Source organism: Mobula hypostoma, chromosome 7, assembly GCF_963921235.1.
Source record: "Mobula hypostoma chromosome 7, sMobHyp1.1, whole genome shotgun sequence".
Classification (NCBI taxonomy): Eukaryota; Metazoa; Chordata; class Chondrichthyes; order Myliobatiformes; family Myliobatidae; genus Mobula; species Mobula hypostoma.
Genome location: NC_086103.1, coordinates 150,663,572 through 150,683,278, shown reverse-complemented (window position 1 = coordinate 150,683,278; position 19,707 = coordinate 150,663,572). Strand labels below are relative to the sequence as shown.

General features: G+C 41.2%; 1 protein-coding gene across 4 annotated transcripts in view; it reads right to left on the bottom strand.

Annotated features, from left to right (window-relative positions):
- LOC134349656 (protein furry homolog) overlaps positions 1-19,707 on the bottom strand; it is a 293,846-nt gene that overhangs the window by 28,619 nt on the left and 245,520 nt on the right. For all 4 annotated transcript variants that reach the window (XM_063054280.1, XM_063054282.1, XM_063054284.1 and 1 more), the window contains exons 50-53: positions 19,549-19,623; positions 10,961-11,134; positions 6,593-6,793; positions 5,295-5,456 (exon numbers count right to left, since the gene is read on the bottom strand). In XM_063054280.1, coding sequence (XP_062910350.1) covers positions 5,295-5,456; positions 6,593-6,793; positions 10,961-11,134; positions 19,549-19,623 — 612 coding nt within the window. The remainder of the gene's footprint in view (positions 1-5,294; positions 5,457-6,592; positions 6,794-10,960; positions 11,135-19,548; positions 19,624-19,707) is intronic.

The following is a 19,707-nucleotide window of genomic DNA, read 5'->3' as shown; positions in this document are numbered from 1 at the left end:
TGCGGACTCCTCAAGCTGTCGAGGCTGGAGGTCTGGCCATTTGATGTACGATTTCAGATTGTCTTTGAATCTTTTTTTGGGGCGGCCCTGATTGCGACTGCCATGCTCAAGCTCACGGTAGAGCAGCTGCTTGAGGATCCTTGTTTCACCCATGCGGATTACGTGGTCAGTCCAGCATAGCTGGGCCTGGAGGATCCTTGCCTCAATGCTTGTGCTGTTGGCTCTGTCAAGGACTTCCTGGTTGGTGATTCGGTCCTGCCATCAAATCCTTATGATTGACGGCAGAGAGCACATGTTAAACTGCTCGAGCCGTTTGATGTGCCTGCAGTACAGGGTCCAGATTTCGCAGCCGTACAGTAGAGAGGTGAGGACCACAGCCTTGTACACCTCGAGCTTGGTTGAAAGCTGAATGTCCTGGTGCTCCAGAACTTTGACACGGAGTTTCCCGAGTGCCTGGCTGGCTTTCTGGATCCTTGCTATGATCTCTTTGTCAAGGGATCCTTCACTGGAGATGGTGCTTCCTAGATACTTGAAGCTCTCCACATTCTTCAGGACAGTGCTGTCGATGGTGATGCATGGCTGGGGAGGGTGCATGTTGTAGGAGAACTTCTGTCTTACCGAGGCTGATTGTCAGGCCGAACAGCTTTGAGGCTGCAGAGAACTTGTTGACAATCATCTGCAGGTAGTTCTCCTGGTGGGCCAAGAGGGCACAGTCATCAGCAAACAGGGCTTCAGTGATGAGCCTCCTCAACGTTTTGATCTATGTAAATACCCAGGTCTAGGTCTTTAACAAGATGCTTCAGCACTTGGGTGAAGGAGATGTTGAAGGGCACTGGTGCTAAAATGCACCCTTGCTTCACACCATTTGAGATGTTGAAAGTCTCAGATGGGGAACCATCCGAGAACACTTCTCCTGTCATGCCATGGTGGAGCAGGCGGATGAGTGTAGTGAATTTCTGCGGGCAGCCAAGCTTTCTAAGGATGATCCACAGTGCGTTTCTGTTGACTGTGTCAAATGCCTTCGTCAGAGCAATGAAAACAGAGTATAATGTCATGTTCTGTTCCAGGCACTTCTCCTGTATCTGTCTCACTGTGAAGATCATGCCGACAGTGCTGCGTTTGGGACAAAAGCCGCATTGCGACTCGGGGAGGTGCTCTTCTCTTCTCTTTGTTGGAAATAGTCTGATTCCAACAGACTGTTGGAATCAGTCTGTTGAGGATGATGTGGGTGAGGATTTTTCCGGCAAATAGAAAGTAGTGAGATGCCTCTGTAGTTCCCGCAGTCGGTCCTTGAATGTTTATTTTTGTAGAGGGCAATTATCATTGCGTCTTTGAGGTCAGGAGGCATCTTTTCTTCTTCCCAAGTGCTAGTCAGGGTGCTGTGGAAAGCCTCAAGTGATTCCTTGCTGAGTGCCTTGTACAATTCAGCAGGTATTCCATCCTTGCTGGGCACCTTGCCACTGCTCATCTGCGTGATAACCTTCTTGACTTCATCTATTGAGGGAAGATCACCTAGTTCCTCGTGAGTAGGCTGTTGGGGATTTGATCCAGAGCAGACTGGTCGACCGATGAAGGGTGGTTCAGGAGCTGGCTGAAATGCTCTTTCCATCTGTGTTGGATGCTCTCTTTGTCCTTTAGCAGTGTGGTTCCATCAGCGGACAACAGTGGAGATGAGCCAGATTTTGAGGGGCTGAAAATCATCTTGATGGAGTTGAAGAGCAGCTTCGAGTTGTTGATGTCAGTGAAGCATTGCACCCTTTCAGCTTTCCTATCCTACAACAGATCGTGCATCTTGCGAATTTCCCGTTGGGCATGGGCCTGAAGGGACTTGAACCGCTCTTTTTTTGGGAATGGAGCTTGGGTCATTTTGCCTCTCCATGAATGCTTTGTTCTTCCTGGCCAGGAGATCTTTGATGACACTGTCATTCTCGTCGAACCAATCTTGGTGGTTCTGGTCCTTGGGGCCGAGGACTGATTTTGCTGTCTCCGTCACCATCTCTCCAAACTGATTCCACTTTTGGGTTGGCCCACCAGTTAGTGGTCCGTTGGCAGACAGCTCCTTATCAAGGGTGGTCTGGAACTTGCGAAGATACAGTGGCTCTTGGAGTCTGGTGGTGTTAAAAGCTGTTCTGATGAACTTAAGGTGCTTGGGATGGTGGGGAGCAATACGTAGCTTCAATGTGGTGTGGACAAGCCTGTGGTCAGTCCAACACTCCACTCCTCGCAAGGCTCTGGTGATGAGGACATCCCGGATGTCTTGGCAACGTACTATAACGTAGTCGATCATGTGCCAATGTTTGGATCTTGGGTGTATCTATGTTGTCTTGTACTTGTTCACCAGCCTGAACACTGTGTTTGTGATGAGGAGGTTGTATTCTGCACATTTGCTAAGGAGCAAGAGGCTGTTGCTGTTCATATTGCCAATACCATGTTTGCCTAGAACCCCTTCCCAGCGACTGTGATCACAGCCTATTCGGGCATTGAAGTAACCGAGCAGAATTAGTTTGTCGTTGGCAGGGACTGAGCACAGAACAGAGCTAAGGTCGGTGTAGAACTGTTCAGTGGTCTCATATTTGCTGGTCATGGTGGGGGCATAAGCGCTGATGATGTTGGATGACGTTTGTGGCTGAAGGGCAGATGTAGCCACCTAAGCCTTTTGTTGATTCCCACGGGCAGGTCGGAGAGTTGTTTCAGGAAGCTGGACTTGACTGCAAATCCAACTCCATGAATCCTCTCATCTTGTGCTTTTCCTTTCCAAAAAAAATCCTCTCATCTTGTGCTTTTCCTTTCCACTGGTGGTTTCAGTCAGGGATCCTTCCTCCGCAAGCCTGGTTTCACTTAGGGCTGTGATATCGATGTTATAGTGTGCAAGTTCCTTGGCAACAAGGGCTGTTCTTCTTTGGGGTCTTGCTGAGTTCTCTCTGTCCATGAGTGTGCGGACATTCCATGATCCTAACAGAAGTTTCTTTCTTCTCCTTTGAGTGTAACCGCATTGGTGGATGAACTGCCAGCTGCAGCAAGCTGGCCAGTTATCTGTCTGTAGGGCAGGCAATGTTTAGCACCTTTTCTAGGCCCCTCCCTATCAATGGATGAGCAGTGCTATCCTGAAAAGGGCTGCTCAGTCGCCAATGGTGCTGCCGGACTCCTCTGATGCCAAATGGTACAGGGAAGAACGACTACCTGTCCAAAGGCCGCCTACGTGCGGGTTTGTGACTACAACTCCCAGTGGTCATCTCCACCTGTTGCTTCGCCACTCCCCCATCGCCGTAGGACTTGTAGAAGACTGGCAGGAATTAAAAGTTGGGAGATGAATGTTGCACAATGTAACCAGTGCGTGAAAGATATTAAAGTGGAAAAGCCTTGCACAGAAACGATCCCACTCTCTCGGCCTCAGAAGTCAGGATCCAGTGGCACGAAGAATCATTATGTCTGGCAACTTCCTTGGCTGCATTGGATGGCCGCGTCTTCTTAAGTGCTCTGCCGCGCCTGCGCTCTCCACCGTGCGCTGCTGCAACGCCTTCTCAGCCATTGAACCCCTGGGGTTTCCTCCGCCTGATCCACTGAAGCAGTCTTTGGGCGCTGGGATGGGCAAATTCCTATCTCACCAAGGGTTTCAGACCCGTTGCCTACCCTCACCTGGTTTAGCCGGCTTGTCAAAGCCGTTGCCCGGGGTGTGGCCGCTGTCGCATGTAAACAGCTACGAGGAGCCACAGGTGAGAGCTGGGCGTTGGTGGGGATCAATAGATGACGAGCCACTCCAAGGAGTGCGACAAGCCCCCCCATCTAGAGGTGCTACCCCTCCCATGCACCCCGTATCTGATTATAAAACAGCATAATCCAGCAATATCAACATTGTTGCTGGTGCTCCAAGAATGCATACCACTAACAATTAGTCAAAAAAAACTTTGCAGCACAGTTCTGACTGTGTATCTAAGTTTATGGTAGTCAATTACACACCATATAACTCAGATAACCTCATATGAAAAATAAAATATAAAATAACTCTTAAACAACATTAATGATATTAAGTGATTCTAATTTAGTTTTCAATCGTGGAAATCAATTGAATCATTATTCTTAGAATAAGAATAATGATTCGAGCAATCAACTTTTATCTTGGGATACTACAAGACCATAACACATTGCATAAGAGCAGAACTAATCCACTCGGCCTATATTGAATCTGCTCTGCCATGCCAATCATGGCTGACTTCTCTTTAAACCCATTGTTCTGCTTTCTCGCCATAATCCTTAATTTACCAATCAAGAACCTATCAAAGTGTGCCTTAAATGCACCAAATTACCTGGCCTCCATAGCTTTCTGTGGCAATGAAGTCCACTGATCCACCACCCTCTGGCTGAAGAAATTCTTTCTCATCTTAGTTTTAAAGGGATGACTGTTTATTCTGAGGCTAGCCCCTCGAATCCCAGACTCTCCTAACAATGGAAACATCCCCTCCATGCTAACTCTATCCAAGCCTTTCAGTACTTAGTAGGTTTCAGTGAGATCCTCACTTCATCCTTCCAAACTCCATTGAGTACAGCCCCAGGGTCGTCAAATGCTCCTCATATGTTAAGACTTACATTCCCAAAATCATTCTTGTCAATCTCCTCTGGCCCTCTACAGGGCTAGCAAGTTTGTCCTTAGATATGGAGCTCAAAGTATTATATTTTTTGTAACAATAATAGAGCAATTATAGAGTTCATCTCTCACCAACCTTAATGTCAGAGGACTGTTGATTCTATCCACATGTTGACTATGTCCATGTGTAATTGGTATTTTTGAAGTTTCAGGATGTGATATTTTAGCTGGACACCAGCAAGCATGTCCTTGGAGTGATATGCACAACCATATAGTATTCTCCCAGCCACCGCAGATGCAATATTACACATGCAGATCTTCACAACTTTGTTATGATCATTTGGTTAACTGGATAAGGAATAACCTCAACCAATTCAAATTTTTTCCATCATCAAAGCAGTGTTTCAAAATCCGATTTAATGGTTAACTATAAGTAAACAGCTGGCAGTTCTAAGAAATATATATATTTTTTAAAGTGCAAACTCTTGAATGACCATTTCCCAATGCCAAGACAAGTTGAGCAAAGGATAAAAAGTATATGCACACCCACACATCCTTAAGCAAAGGGTAATAAATACATGCACAGCCACTCATCACCAAATCACCTAAATTAACAATTCCCATCCCACTTATTCCCAAAATAATTGTACACAGAAATTTGGAACATTTTTAAAAATTAAAATTCATTGACATGCCAGCAAAGCGCTTTCACCTTTGACCGCTCATGCACCTGCTGATTTGCTTCATCAGCCAAAGAGACTTCCAAGCTAGGTGTCCTTGTGTTAACTGAAGGTGGATCTATGGAGGCTGTATCTCCTGATGTTGACAGTGAATCCATTTGATTTGCATCCTCAGCAGGAGCAAAATTCATTAGCTTTAGAAGAAAATTTTAACAAAAGAGTATCAGTACTATCTGAGAGGTTTAATCTCTTAATATCATGCTACTTAAAACAAACTTAAACATTTCATATGTGAAATTCTAGTGTTTATGAGTTGCATTCGGTTCCTGAAATTTAGTTACATTGATATGAATGGAAACAAATCTTTTTATTATTTGAAAGCTGAGTTTAAGATACATATGCTGTTATATCATATCTATTGTCTTAGATTCCCCCATTAGCAGGAAATGTATTTTTTTTAAATCAACTACAGTACTTTGAAAATCCTAGCATCCAATTAAAAGTACCCCTTAACTGTCTATATTCCAGGGATGATACATTCAGCAAACATAATTTCTTCTCAAAATTTAATTACTTCACCCTTCATAACATTTATGCACTGCAGTGTACTTTCTTTAGGGGGCAAGGGAGAGAATTCTACAATGTGATCTAACCAAGTCTTTCTTATAGCTTTAATATAGTCTTCCTTTCTTACTTACTTACTTACTGATTGATTGATTGATTGATTTATTTAGTGATACAGTGTGGAATAGGCCCATCTGGCCCTTTGAGCTGCACCACCCAGCAACTCCTGACAATCCCGATTTAAACTAACCTGATCAGGACAATTTGCAAAGACCAATTCACCTACTCGGTAGGTCTTTGGACTGTGGACGAAAACTGGAGGACCTGGAGAAATCTCATGTATTCCACAGGGAGGATGTACGGAGGCTCTTTACCGAGGATGCCAGGATGGGACTCCAAACCCCGACGTCCTGAGCTGTAATCGCCTCACTCTCATGGCTACACTACTGTGGCACCCACATAATTACTCAGTTCAACACAGTTCAGGCTCTTCTCCATGAAGAACATTTGTATATAGGCTTGTTTATTTTCTTGCTAAGGGATTATTTGTGTGTGTGAGGGCACAGAAAGGGAACTGGAGAAATTACTTTAAAAAAATCCACATTCAAATAAATACTTACTTTTAGAAACCACATTAAATGGTTTAAGCATAATAATTTAATGCTTGGTATCTTGGTAGATGCTACAAAATCATAACTTATACAATGAATTTAACTTTTAGGTTCTTTTCCTGATCTGCATAATAAATTATAAAACATTGACATACTAGTTGTGATCGTGACAGAATTTGGCTTGCTGTGAGTGCTTCCTCTTCAGAGGATTCATCGGAATCTTCATGATTAATTTTATTTAGACTTGGTATGCTTCCTGAAAGTTTGCTCTCTTCCAGAAGTTGCATATCTCCCTTGCCTAGGCTATCAAGAGAGCGTCTCCGCACTCCCCAATTGAAGGTATCCATACTCTCTCCCTGAAAGAAAAGGTACAAGATTATTCATAAAGAATACGTGTTGTCAGTATGTATTCTCTATTTAATCACAAATGTTTGCATAAAATGGAAAAGTAATCCAAACATGAGACCACAGATCTACTTTTTGAAATATTGGTAAAATCTTTTCTACAGCTTTAAGATGTTTATTTACACCAGTTGTAACAAATTGCTCATAGCAGTTAATTAATTTAGTTATTTAATAATCTTATTATTAATTTAATAATATTTTATAATCAATCTACAGATAAAGGAGTTATTTTCTTCTTTCATGAATAAAAGCACTGGGGAGCATTCCTGGGACTTAATGAAGTACGAAGACCATTAAATAGTTGACTGCAGTTTTAGTGATTCACAAACTGATATTGAAACAAGCGTTCCCTTAGTCACTTTGGGAGGCATTCCGAATTACCAAAAAAGTTTGTGTTTGTGTCATGGAAGGTATCCAGGATGTCTACTTGTTGGCTTTGGTGCCTAGCTTAAAACCACATTATTACAGACAGACTGCATTATAATAAATATTTATAGTGTGTCAGTGCTGACAGCCATCTATGAATTGAGTCAGAAGTCAGACATTAAAGAGAAAAAAAATGGAAGTAGTAAATGTGTTTGGGAATATTTTTAATTTTACTTGTAATTTTTTTTCATAGTCTGCAATGATCCCTCCAAGAGCCACTGGATGGCAGGTTTAACATTCATTACTAATATCATTGAATTTGCCCCAGGCTTAAAATCCTGACAAAATATTGCAAATGCATCTCTGCCTGTTTTCCTTGTTTCCTGGTGTATTCCAAAATTCTATGAACTGAACATACAGTTGGTACCACACACACAAAACACTTGAGGAACTCAGCAGGTCAGGAAGTGTCAATGGAAAAATGTACTGTTGACGTTTTAGGCCGAAAACTTTCAGTCCAGCCGAGTCCTGCCAAAAGGTCTTGGCCCGAAGCATCGAATGTACTTTTTCCCATAGATGCTGCCTAGCCTGCTGATTTCCTCCAGCATTTTATGTGTGTTGCCTGGACTTCCAGAATCTGCAGATTTTCTCTTGTTTGTGATACAGTAGGTCCTCTAATTTATTGTTGAATACCGTTCAGTTTTATCCTAAATATAGAGAAAGGTTATCCCTTGTGACAGAGTAAGATGTTTAGGAAAACCCTTTGAGAAGCTTCTAGCTTTAATATATATTTATTGAGATTTGATGTGAAACAGGCCCTTCCAGCTCCTTGAGCCGTACCACCCAGCAACCCCTGATTTAACCTTAGCCTAATCATGGGACAATTTACAATGACCTATTAACTGGTACATCTTTGGACTGTGGAAGGAAACCAGAGCACCCGGAGAAAACCCTCGCAGTCCCCACAGAGGACGTATAAACTCCTTACAGTGATGTTGGAATTGAACTCTAAACTCAGATCCTTGAACTGTAATTGCCTTGCACTAACATTACTCTACTGTGGCACCCAAGGGGCTGTGTCTGCAGCATTATAAGGCTATCTACTGGTGCTCTCCAGAGCTTACTTCACCAAATGTTGTAGGTTCAGCCCCAAAGCAGCTAATATTATTGTGAAGCTGCCTTAAAGCAGAAGGGAATACTCAGTATCTAGTTTTTCTCTAGAGTTACCACAAGATTTAATCATATTGCAAACAATCGTACTTTAAAAAAATATGCTGGGGAATAACAATCAACAAAACAATTACACATTCTTAATATTGCTACATGTAACAACCTGAAGGGGGAAAATAATGCATTCAATTGCTTAGTTTTTTCAGATCTCTGTCAAAAATCAGTAGGTGAAAAAAAGGTAAGGTCACATTTTATTGTTCTACATAAATTATGCAGAAAAGATCGATTGTAGGCCTGAAAGTTGGAAATGAAAGAAAGAAGTCTAAAGATGACTTAACTACATCTTTAATCCAGAGTTGGATCTCATTTCTTGCTAGCAAGACTGCCACCAATTAAGTTGCACTAGCTGGAGAAACAAATACCAATTAAAAGAAATTATCTATGTTAAAGGATAAAGGTTTGAAGGAGCATGTTTATGTTTCTCTACTAAGCAAAACTAAGATAAACCCCTTTAATGAGGTTGCTTTATGGTCCAAAACAATACAAAAAGCTTCAGAGAAACTGAATGTGACTTCACTTTCACTTGTCAGTCCTCATTTAATTCTTCAATCTACAAGGTTACAATTGTTGGGAAATTTGCTTTCAACTGTACTGAAGTATCTTCTAAAGTCAGCCCACTCTAGGTTCACCTCTAAAATAACCTCTTCAGGAAGCTGCAGGAGATGTATTTTCACAAGTAGAATATAGACAGGCACACGTTAATGAATTCAGGGGAGTAAGAAAAATATTGGAAAGAAATCTCAGCAAGACCTCTTAAAAAAGATTACCCCCACCCCCAGAGAGTTGAATTTCAATTACTTTAAGAGGTTAGTCAAAAAACCTTCAGGTAATGAAAGATGATCATAAGAAACAGAAATGCAATTCCTGTTTGCAAGAAAACAATATTCTTAAAAAGGAGAGCTATTGAAAAACCGTGCTTTACTCTGCAACTGCTATAGCACAATTTGTTACAAATGTACCAACAAAGAATTCAACTGCTTAGCAAAATGCAATTTTAACATTTAGCATTTGACAACTTGAAAACACTGGCTTCTTATGACAGCCTTAATAATCTACTTGAATTTAAAAAAAAAACAAAATTATAGCAAAATGGAGTCCGGTGTTATTGTTGCTATTACCAGAATGTTTGTACTGAGTAATCACAAATGAAAGTAAAGCTATCTTTGTCAATATTGTACAGTGGACGTAGCTTCACATGCGATTATTTTCCAATGTGGTATTGGAGTTCATTTACTGAGCATAATGCAACAAGCTGATGAATGCAGCACAAACATTCCACTTGCAGATTACAACACATCCACAAAGCTGCATAATGAAACATCTTACCTGGAGTTCCTAGACAGCAATAAAGAGTGAAAAAAAACCACATTACAACATTTTAATTCTAAGAAATACATATATTTTCACTTTCTACAGAACTGAAATTCAATTATTTAGGTTTCCCATTGCTGACATTTCCTTTTTCTACAAAATATAGCACATTTCAACAATATGCTGTTGCCTTACATGACGAGAACTTTTACGAACTCCCAGTTTTTATTTTCCCTAGAACTGCACTGTTTTGTTTTTTTCCCCTCTATTTGGACCTTATATTGTTCAAGGTATCTTCGAGCTCTACAAAACTATTCCTTTTCAAATTTTTGAGTTTCATTTAAATTTCTACCAATATCCGTCAACATTGATTTGAAAAAATTATTGTGAACAATTATTTTTTATAATCATAATTTTTGTCAAAATAATCCTATGCTGCTAACTTGATTATCTATCATTTTTTCCCAGTATACTTATAGAATGAGATTAAAACTTCAAAAGGTAAAGGGCTACTAATGACTTTCTATAGAAGCTAAGATAATAGAGAACAAAGCAGAGGTTACTGAGTTTAGAATAAAAGTGAATACAGCTGATGGGCAGCTGCAGAACCAGGGACAACTGTAAGGCTTGCCAGCCAAGTCCAACGTGATATCACCCATTGTTACTACCGTGCAACAAACTGCTGGAGGGACTCAGCGGGTCAGGCAGCATTTGTGGGAAGGAAGGAACTGTTAATGTTTTCGGTTGAAACCCTACATCAGGATTGACACAGGGGTTTGACTTGAAATGTTGACAATTACTTTTCTCCAATAGATGCTGCATGACTGCTGACTTCCTCTAGCATATTATTTGTTGCTTCAGATTCCTGCATGTCCAGTTTCTTGCGTCTCTATGGTGTTATTATTGGCCTGGTTGGTGATTACAGCAGAGAAGTTGCATTAACCTTTCTAAACTCAGAATTATCTAAAACTAAATTGGCTGTTTTTAATTCCTGAACTAATAAATTAGTTAATACACTATCACATCACTCAAATATTTGCCTAACAGATATATTTTCAGAAATTCTTAATCAAGACCAGAACTTATTCACCAAATTTAATAGCAGTAAAAGATCTGTTAATCATTTTGGTATCAATGATAGTACTATTGGTTATATCCTTTCCAACAAATTCTCATATATATTTTTAATGTAAACTTTAATAAAATCCTACCTCTCCATCCTCCAGCTCCACATCCAGAAAATCAAAATCTCTAAAAACTCTGAACTGTTGTTCACTTGTTGTGTCATCGATATTTTCTGGATCCCTTGGACCATCTTCTGAGGATGACACCAAACTTGCCTGGTGTTCAATAAGGTCAAGATCTCCACTTGATGAGAAAATAACCTGAAGCAGATTCATGTCATATCTCAGTTTAGAAGTTATCACTAAAAGTCTATTGATAACTTCAATAAAACACTTAGCAATATAAAAGATTATCAAAATAATATATAAAGGTAGTCAAGAATTATTTTTTAAGAGAGTTAATCTACATAGTCCCAGTAATATTTCTAAAAGGAAACAATGTATACTTCCACTGTAAAATGTATTTCCATGGTTCCTAAAACTTAACTAATTATATGCATTCAAAGATATTTATCACCAAAATTAAATGTTTAAACTAATTATGCTACAGTAACTGTAACTTATTATTTGAGACAAAGAAAGTCAAAATATTAATATCCTTCACTTTAGAGCTTTGAAGCTTTAAAGGCTATAAGAGTGTATTGTTGCATCAAGTTACAATCATTTAAAAGTGCAACATGTAATTTTTCTTTACTATATTTTCTATTTCTGTATTATTCATGAAATGCTGTGTGTTTTAATAATACTTAAAAAAATTTATTTGATGTTTTTCAATCATCTCTTAATGTCTGTGATAATCAAGGACCTTTGGAGACAGTGAAAAGGCATCATGACAATTTAACTGTCAAAGGACATCATGGTTGTCCGTGGGAGGGGTCAAAGGTTGTAGTGTTTGAAGTCGATTTGCCAGTCAGAACTCCTTCCACTTCACAGAACAACCCCCTGAGCAAGGTATTGGAGTTAACGGAAGCTTTATGACTGCAGGTCTAGTGCATGAGGGCAGAGAGAGGGGCAACTGTAAGGAATATGCTCAGAAGAGTTTGATTGAGCAGGAGATTGTGTTATTGTTTTCCATACTGATCGACTTGTTTTAACAGGGGTGGATGAAAACTGATGAGTGAACCAAGGAGTCACAGAAAGAATAGTCTCTGTGAAAATCAGAAAGAAGGTGGGCAGTGGGGAGGGAAAGATCTGACAGCTTGGAACTGGAAGAAATGGCAAAGGATGATATGATTCAGTGGGATCCACCAGTCACATCTTCCCCTTTCCCCCCTTCCAGCTTTCCTTGAGGACGACTCTCTCTGCAATTTGCAGGTATGCACATCCTTTCCCACCCATATCTAACTATTTCAAACAATATTTCTCTGTAACCATATGAAGTGCAACACTTGTCCCTTCACTCCTTCCTTCACCACCGGAAAGGAACCTAAACAAACCTCCCAAATGAGAAAGGGATTGATGTGCGCCTCCTTTAACCTGACCCACTGCATCAAATGCTTATAGTTTGACCTCCTCTGCACTGGGACTAGTGAACATATTGCAGTAAGCCTCTCTGTCTGCAATGGCCATCTTGAACTTCTGGCTGCATGACATTTCAATTTCTCTTCCATTCCTACAGTGAATTAATTGTCTGTCCTCAACCTTCTCCATTGAGGCTAAATGCAAACTCAAACAACGTCTCAAATTCCTCTTGAGTAGCCTAAATCCAGAGTTATGAACATTAGATTTTCCAGTTTCAGGTAACTTCCTGTGTTCCTTTCCTACTTCCACTACTCCAACCAGGTCCTTTCTCACTTTGTTCACCATTTCCATCCTTCCCTGCACTCCATTACCAGGACATTACCTTTCGGCTACTTTCCCATCATCTTCATAATGGAGATAGGCTAACCCCTATTGACATCAATGGATTTGGGGTTGACATGGTGAACAGCTTTAAGTTCCTCAGCATAAACATCACCGAGGATCTCACATGGTCTGTACATACTGTCTATGTGGCGCAAAAAGCACATCAGTGCCTCTTTCACCTGAGATGGTTGAAGAAGTTTGGTATGGGCCCCCAAATCCTAAGAACTTTCTACAGGGCCACAATGGAGAGCATCCTGACTGGCTGCATCACTGCCTGGTATAGGAACTGTACCTCCCTTAATTGTAGGACCCTACAGCGAGTGGTGCGGACAGCCCAGCACATCTGTAGATGTCAACTTCCCACTATTCAGGACATTTACAAAGACAGGTGTGTACAAAGGGCCTGAAGGATCATGGGGAACCGAGTCACGTCAATCACAAACTGTTCCAGCTGCTACCACCTGCGAAAGGGCACCACAGCATAAAAGCTTGGACCACAGGCTCCGGGACAACATCTTCCACCAGGCCATCGACTGATTAATTCATGCTGACAAAACTGTATTTCTATGTTATATTGTACATACTATTTATTATAAATTACTATAAATTATACATTGCACATGTAGACTGAGATATAACGTAAAGATTTTTACACCTCATGTATATGAAGGATGTAAGTAATAAAGTCAATTCAATTCAATCTCTCCCTTATTTGGTTCTACCTACCAACTACAAGCTTCTGTTACTACTCTCCCCCTACCTTTCCCCACCTGGTTGCCTTTCCCCATTATCCCCACTCTGCTTATCAGCTTTTGCCTGTTAATTACAAATATCTGCCTCACCCCTCCCTCTCACTGCTATATACCAGCTGTCTTCCTGTTACAGTCCCGATGTAGGGTCCCGAACAAAGACATCAGGCATCCCTTTTCCTTCACAGATGCTGCTCAACAACACTGAGTTCTTCTAGCAGTTTATTTCTTTTCCTCCAGATTCCTGAATTTGCCGTTTCTGTGGCTCTGTGTAGAGTCCAGTGATGGAGACTGATTATGTTGAATTCCTTATTATAAGGTACCTCCCTGATTCTACATGAGTTAGAGCTGGCAGAGCAGTGACACCCAACTGAAATGACAGGGAATTATGGCTTTAGAAAAGCACACTAAGCTTCCATCACTACTTTGGTAATTATTTTAACATTTGTCATGGAGTCATAGATTTGTACAGCAGAGAAATAGTCCCTTTGGCCTATCTTATCCATGGCAACCATTTTGCCCATTGATATTAATCCTATTTGACAAATTAGTTCTGTATCCATCTACGCTTCGCCTATTTAAGAGCCAACCTAAACATCTCATAAATGAAATGATTGTATCCAACTCCAAAATAAATCGACCACCTTCGGTAGGAAAGATTTTCCCTTCCGATCCCTTTAAAACTCATTTCTTTCACCTTAAATATATGCCCTCTTGTTTATGATATCTCTACCAAGGAAAAACAAGATTCTATCCACTCTATTATAATTTTATATACCTCTATTTGGTTACTTTTCAGCCTTCTTCACTCTAAGGAAAGTAAGTCCAGTTTATCCGGTCTTTCCCCATAACTAACATCCCCCAAGTATCACTCTGGGGCATTCCTCTGCACAAATAAAAAAGGCATCCGTTAATCTTGTGAGACCATGGATCTGCACCTGGAAAGTCTTCACTCTCCAGGGCACAGGCCTGGGCAAGGTCGTATGGAAGACCAGCAGTTGCCCATGCTGCAAGTCTCCCCTCTCCACGCCACCAATGTTGTCCAAGGGAAGGGCATTAGGACCCATACAGCTTGGCACCAGTGTCGTTGCAGAGCAATGTGTGATTAAGTGCCTTGCTCAAGGACACTGCGTTGCCTCAGCTGGGGCTCGAACTCATGACCTTCAGGTCACTCGTCCAATGCCTTAACCACTTGGTCACGTGCCCACACACAGCTGCAGCAAAATCACATCCTTCCTATAGTATGGCAACCAGAAACAAACATAATACTCAATACACAATCGTCTAACCCATATTTTGTAAAGTTGCTACATACAGTATGTAAACACAAGAGATTTTGCACATGCTGGAAATCCAGAACAACACACGCACAGGCAGCATCTATGGTAATGAATAAACAGTTGATTCTTCAGGACGAGATCCTTTATAGATATGTGAAAAGAAAAAGATTGGTTAAGACAAATGTAGGTCCCCTACAGACAGAAACAGGTGAATTGATTATGGGGAGCAAGGACATGGCAGACCAATTGAATAATTACTTTGGTTCTGTCTTCACTAAGGAGGACATAAATAATCTTCCAGAAATAGTAGGGGACAGAGGGTCCAGTGAGATGGAGGAACTGAGGGAAATACATGTTAGTAGGGAAGTGGTGTTAGGTAAATTGAAGGGATTAAAGGCAGATAAATCCCCAGGGCCAGATGGTCTGCATCCCAGAGTGCTTAAGGAAGTAGCCCAAGAAATAGTGGATGCATTAGTGATAATTTTTCAAAACTCTTTAGATTCTGGACTAGTTCCTGAGGATTGGAGGGTGGCTAATGTAACCCCACTTTTTAAAAAAGGAGGGAGAGAGAAACCAGGGAATTATAGACCGGTTAGCCTAACATCGGTGGTGGGGAAACTGCTAGAGTCAGTTATCAAAGATGTGATAACAGCACGTTTGGAAAGCGGTGAAATGATCGGACAAAGTCAGCATGGATTTGTGAAAGGAAAATCATGTCTGACGAATCTCATAGAATTTTTTGAGGGTGTAACTAATAGAGTGGATAGGGGAGAACCAGTGGATGTGGTATATTTGGATTTTCAAAAGGCCTTTGACAAGGTCCCACACAGGAGATTAGTGTGCAAACTTAAAGCACACGGTATTGGGGGTAAGATATTGATGTGGATAGAGAATTGGTTGGCAGACAGGAAGCAAAGAGTGGGAACAAACGGGACCTTTTCAGAATGGCAGGCAGTGACTAGTGGGGTACCGCAAGGCTCAGTGCTGGGATCCCAGTTGTTTACAATATATATTAATGACTTGGATGAGGGAATTAAATGCAACATCTCCAAGTTTGCGCATGACACGAAGCTGGGCGGCAGTGTTAGCTGTGAGGAGGATACTAAGAGGATGCAGGGTGACTTGGATAGGTTGGGTGAGTGGGCAAACTCATGGCAGATGCAATTTAATGTGGATAAATGTGAAGTTATCCACTTTGGTGGCAAAAACAGGAAAACAGATTATTATCTGAATGGTGGCCGATTAGGAAAAGGGGAGGTGCAACGAGACCTGGGTGTCATTATACACCAGTCATTGAAAGTGGGCATGCAGGTACAGCAGGCGGTGAAAAAGGCAAATGGTATGCTGGCATTCATAGCAAGAGGATTCAAGTACAGGAGCAGGGAGGTACTACTGCAGTTGTACAAGGCCTTGGTGAGACCACATCTGGAGTATTGTGTGCAGTTTTGGTCCCCTAATCTGAGGAAAGACATCCTTGCCATAGAGGGAGTACAAAGAAGGTTCACCAGATTGATTCCTGGGATGGCAGGACTTTCATATGATGAAAGACTGGATGAACTAGGCTTATACTCGTTGGAATTTAGAAGATTGAGGGGGGATCTGATTGAAACGTATAAAATCCTAAAGGGATTGGACAGGCTAGATGCAGGAAGATTGTTCCCGATGTTGGGGAAGTCCAGAACGAGGGGTCACAGTCTGAGGATAAAGGGGAAGCCTTTTAGGACCGAGATTAGGAAAAACTTCACACAGAGAGTGGTGAATCTGTGGAATTCTCTGCCACAGGAAACAGTTGAGGCCAGTTCATTGGTTATATTTAAGAGAGAGTTAAATATGGCCCTTGTGGCTAAAGGGATCAGGGGGTATGGAGAGAAGGCTGGTACAGGGTTCCAAGCTGGATGATCAGCCATGATCATACTGAATGGCAGTGCAGGCTCGAAGGGCCGAATGGCCTACTCCTGCACCTATTTTCTATGTTTCTATGTTTCATCAGGACTGCAAAGAAAGGGGGAAGAAGCCAGAATAAGAAGGTGGGGGTAGGGGAAGGAGTATGTTATAAAGTAATAGGTGGGTGGGGAGAGGGGATGAAGTAAGAAGCTGGGAGTTGATAGGTAGAAAAGGTAATGGGCTGGAGAAGAGGGATCTGACAAGAGGAGAGTTGACCATGGAGAAAAGGGAAGGAGGAAGGGCACCATGGGGAGGTGAAAGACAGGTGAGAAGAAGAGAAGAGGTAAAAGAGAGCCATCAGTTCACGCTATCAGTTTGGAGGCCACCCAGACAAAATACGTGATGTAGCTCCTCCAGCCTGTGAGTGGCCTCATCATGACAGTCAAATATGTCCCAAGTTTTATATTCAAAGTGTTAAATATGATGGAAAGCACAGAATATACCTTTCGTAATACCCTGTCTTCCTGAGTTGCCACTTTCAAGGAACTATAGGCTTGAACACCAAGGCCACTCTGTTCATCAACATTCTTTAGCATTGTACCACTTACTGTAATTGCCTTACCCCCTACCTAACATTCCAAAATGCATTACCTCAGACTTGAACATCTGCCTATGTTCCAATCCAACTTTCCTTTCTGCTCTAGCCTTAGACAATCTTCCTCACTATCTATAATACCAATTTCTGTGCTTGCGCAAATTTGTTAATCCATCTCCTACATTCACATCCAAGTCCTTAACATTTATCACAAACAAAAAGGTTCCAGTACCAATCCATGCTGTATATAACTGGCTCCAAATCAGAAAAGCATCTTTCAAGTACCACTATTTCCTCTCACCAAGCTAATTTGGTCCAAAATTGCATTTCACATCCTCTTCAAAACATCCTGAGGTGCTTTGAGTTCTGCAAAGCATGTTTAAACCATAGTCATTGTAAAAAGAATGGCAGGTCATTCCTGCATAGCAATCGCCCAAGCAACACATAATGCAAACATAGTAGCTCAAAAATTTCTTCTCACCATTTCAAAAGGGAACACTGCTGCATAACTGGCATCCATGAATAAAGGAGTGGAGGGGCAAAGAATGAAGCAATGAAGAGATGGTGTTGTTGAGGATGAAAGTGGAAGAAATGGGCAAGAATATTTTTAAGAAGGAAGTTTTAAGGAAAGAAAGAAACTAGCAATTATTGTTCTTGGATCAGCAAGGCATTTTGTGAATGTGAACTTAGTTCAATCTATGTTACATTTATCATAAAACAGCATTGACGTTATAAATTCTTTAAAACAGTCTTTAAAATGATCAGGAATATTAAGTTAGTAAACTTGTTGCCTCAAAAGTTCCAGCAAGCAGGGATCAATTCTGACTATTGATGTTGCCCATGTGGAGTACATGCATTCTCTGTGTGTTCTCATTTTCTCTTTATCTCAAATGTGTGAGGCTTGGTAGATTAATTGGCCATTGTACACTGGACCTAGTGTAGTGGTGGTGGAATCTGACAGAGTTATTGGTAATGTGGGTAGAATAGCTTACAAGATAATAGGGGAATAGATTTACCCTGAAAACGGGCATGAACATGGAAAGCTGTTGCAAAGCCTTCCTAGAAGATAGGACTCCGTCCGCAGTCTTGACTCCTGTCAATCCTGAGGCAGGACCAAAGAGCTGAACTACCTGATCTTTACATACTGTTTGGCCATTCTGCATTTACTGATATTCCTGGGACTGAAGATGGGAGTCTCATATTTCAGGATCATGGCATGACAAATGGGAGGTCAAGACTTGAGACAGGGAATTGTGGGTTAACATATCATGAATTTGGTGCCTGGATCGCAGAGGATGGCAGGGTTGTGGTGAATAGAAGACAGATTGTGGGATTGGTGGAAGGGAAATGGAGTCCATGGAATGTAGATAGGCGTAGGTGCCTTATGGATGAAGATAAGTAAATAACTTCCCTGGTTGCTTTCCCAGCCCAGTGCTGTACAGGTAGACTGCAATGCCCTGGGAGTGGCTAAACAAAAACATTCAAATTGGGTCAGTGTTGCAATGAAACTGTAGTTCCAAGTGCCCAGTCAAGTGTCTAGAATGACATAAAACAACCTGGAAGTAGTTGCTTTTGTGGCATTCCCGACAATGTTGATTTCCGAATGTCTAATGTTATTGTTTTTCCTCATTATGTGAATAAATTCCAATGAAAAAATTGTATGATGTGGATGAAGTTTCCAAATTTTATTTCAGATTCCTCATTTATCATACTTGCTAAAGGACAGAGTCTCTCAGGATATGTTCAATTCAATGATATGCAAAGATTTTTTTCCAGATGTCATCCCTATAATTTTCATCAAGCGTCTTTGGCTTGTGCTCTCAGTAGGTTATTTGTACAGAAGATGGGCTTACAGCACCAGTACGACCTGCTTCTGAGTGATGTAAATGAGATCTTCCTGGACAGGGCTCTGTCATAACGCAAAGATGTCTTAGGTTACTTATCTTGAGAGTAGAATTATCTAGCTCTCATTGGGACCTGCAACCCCATTTGTTTCTACTTAGTCTGACATTGATGACCATTTCTCCCCTAGCTCAAAACACAACCAACTTCTCTTTGCACATAGATCTCCCAACCGGCTCTGACTGTAATCCTCCTTACTCCCTACCCAAAGGTCAGCAAAGGCAAATACTTACCTGACTACGATCACTACAGAACACTCTAATTTAGAGTTCCATGCAAACGGTGATATGTCCAATTGGACAAAATATTCAGCAATGTACTAGAGTGCTAGCCTAGATTTTTCATGTAACCTTCTAATCTAGATTGCAACCAATTGAGCCACAGCTAAGAATTACTCACATAGAAAAGTGATCAACTTACAGAAGGATTTTTGGTCAAGCCTACTTCCTGACCACACAAAGTGAGGACATTCACCAACTTTTCTCGTGTTCTTTTCTATAAAAGAGATCACAGATTTATGAAGTTGGCTATAGTGAAGCAAAATAAAATAGTTTCATTTTTTTTCCATGTTCATTTATA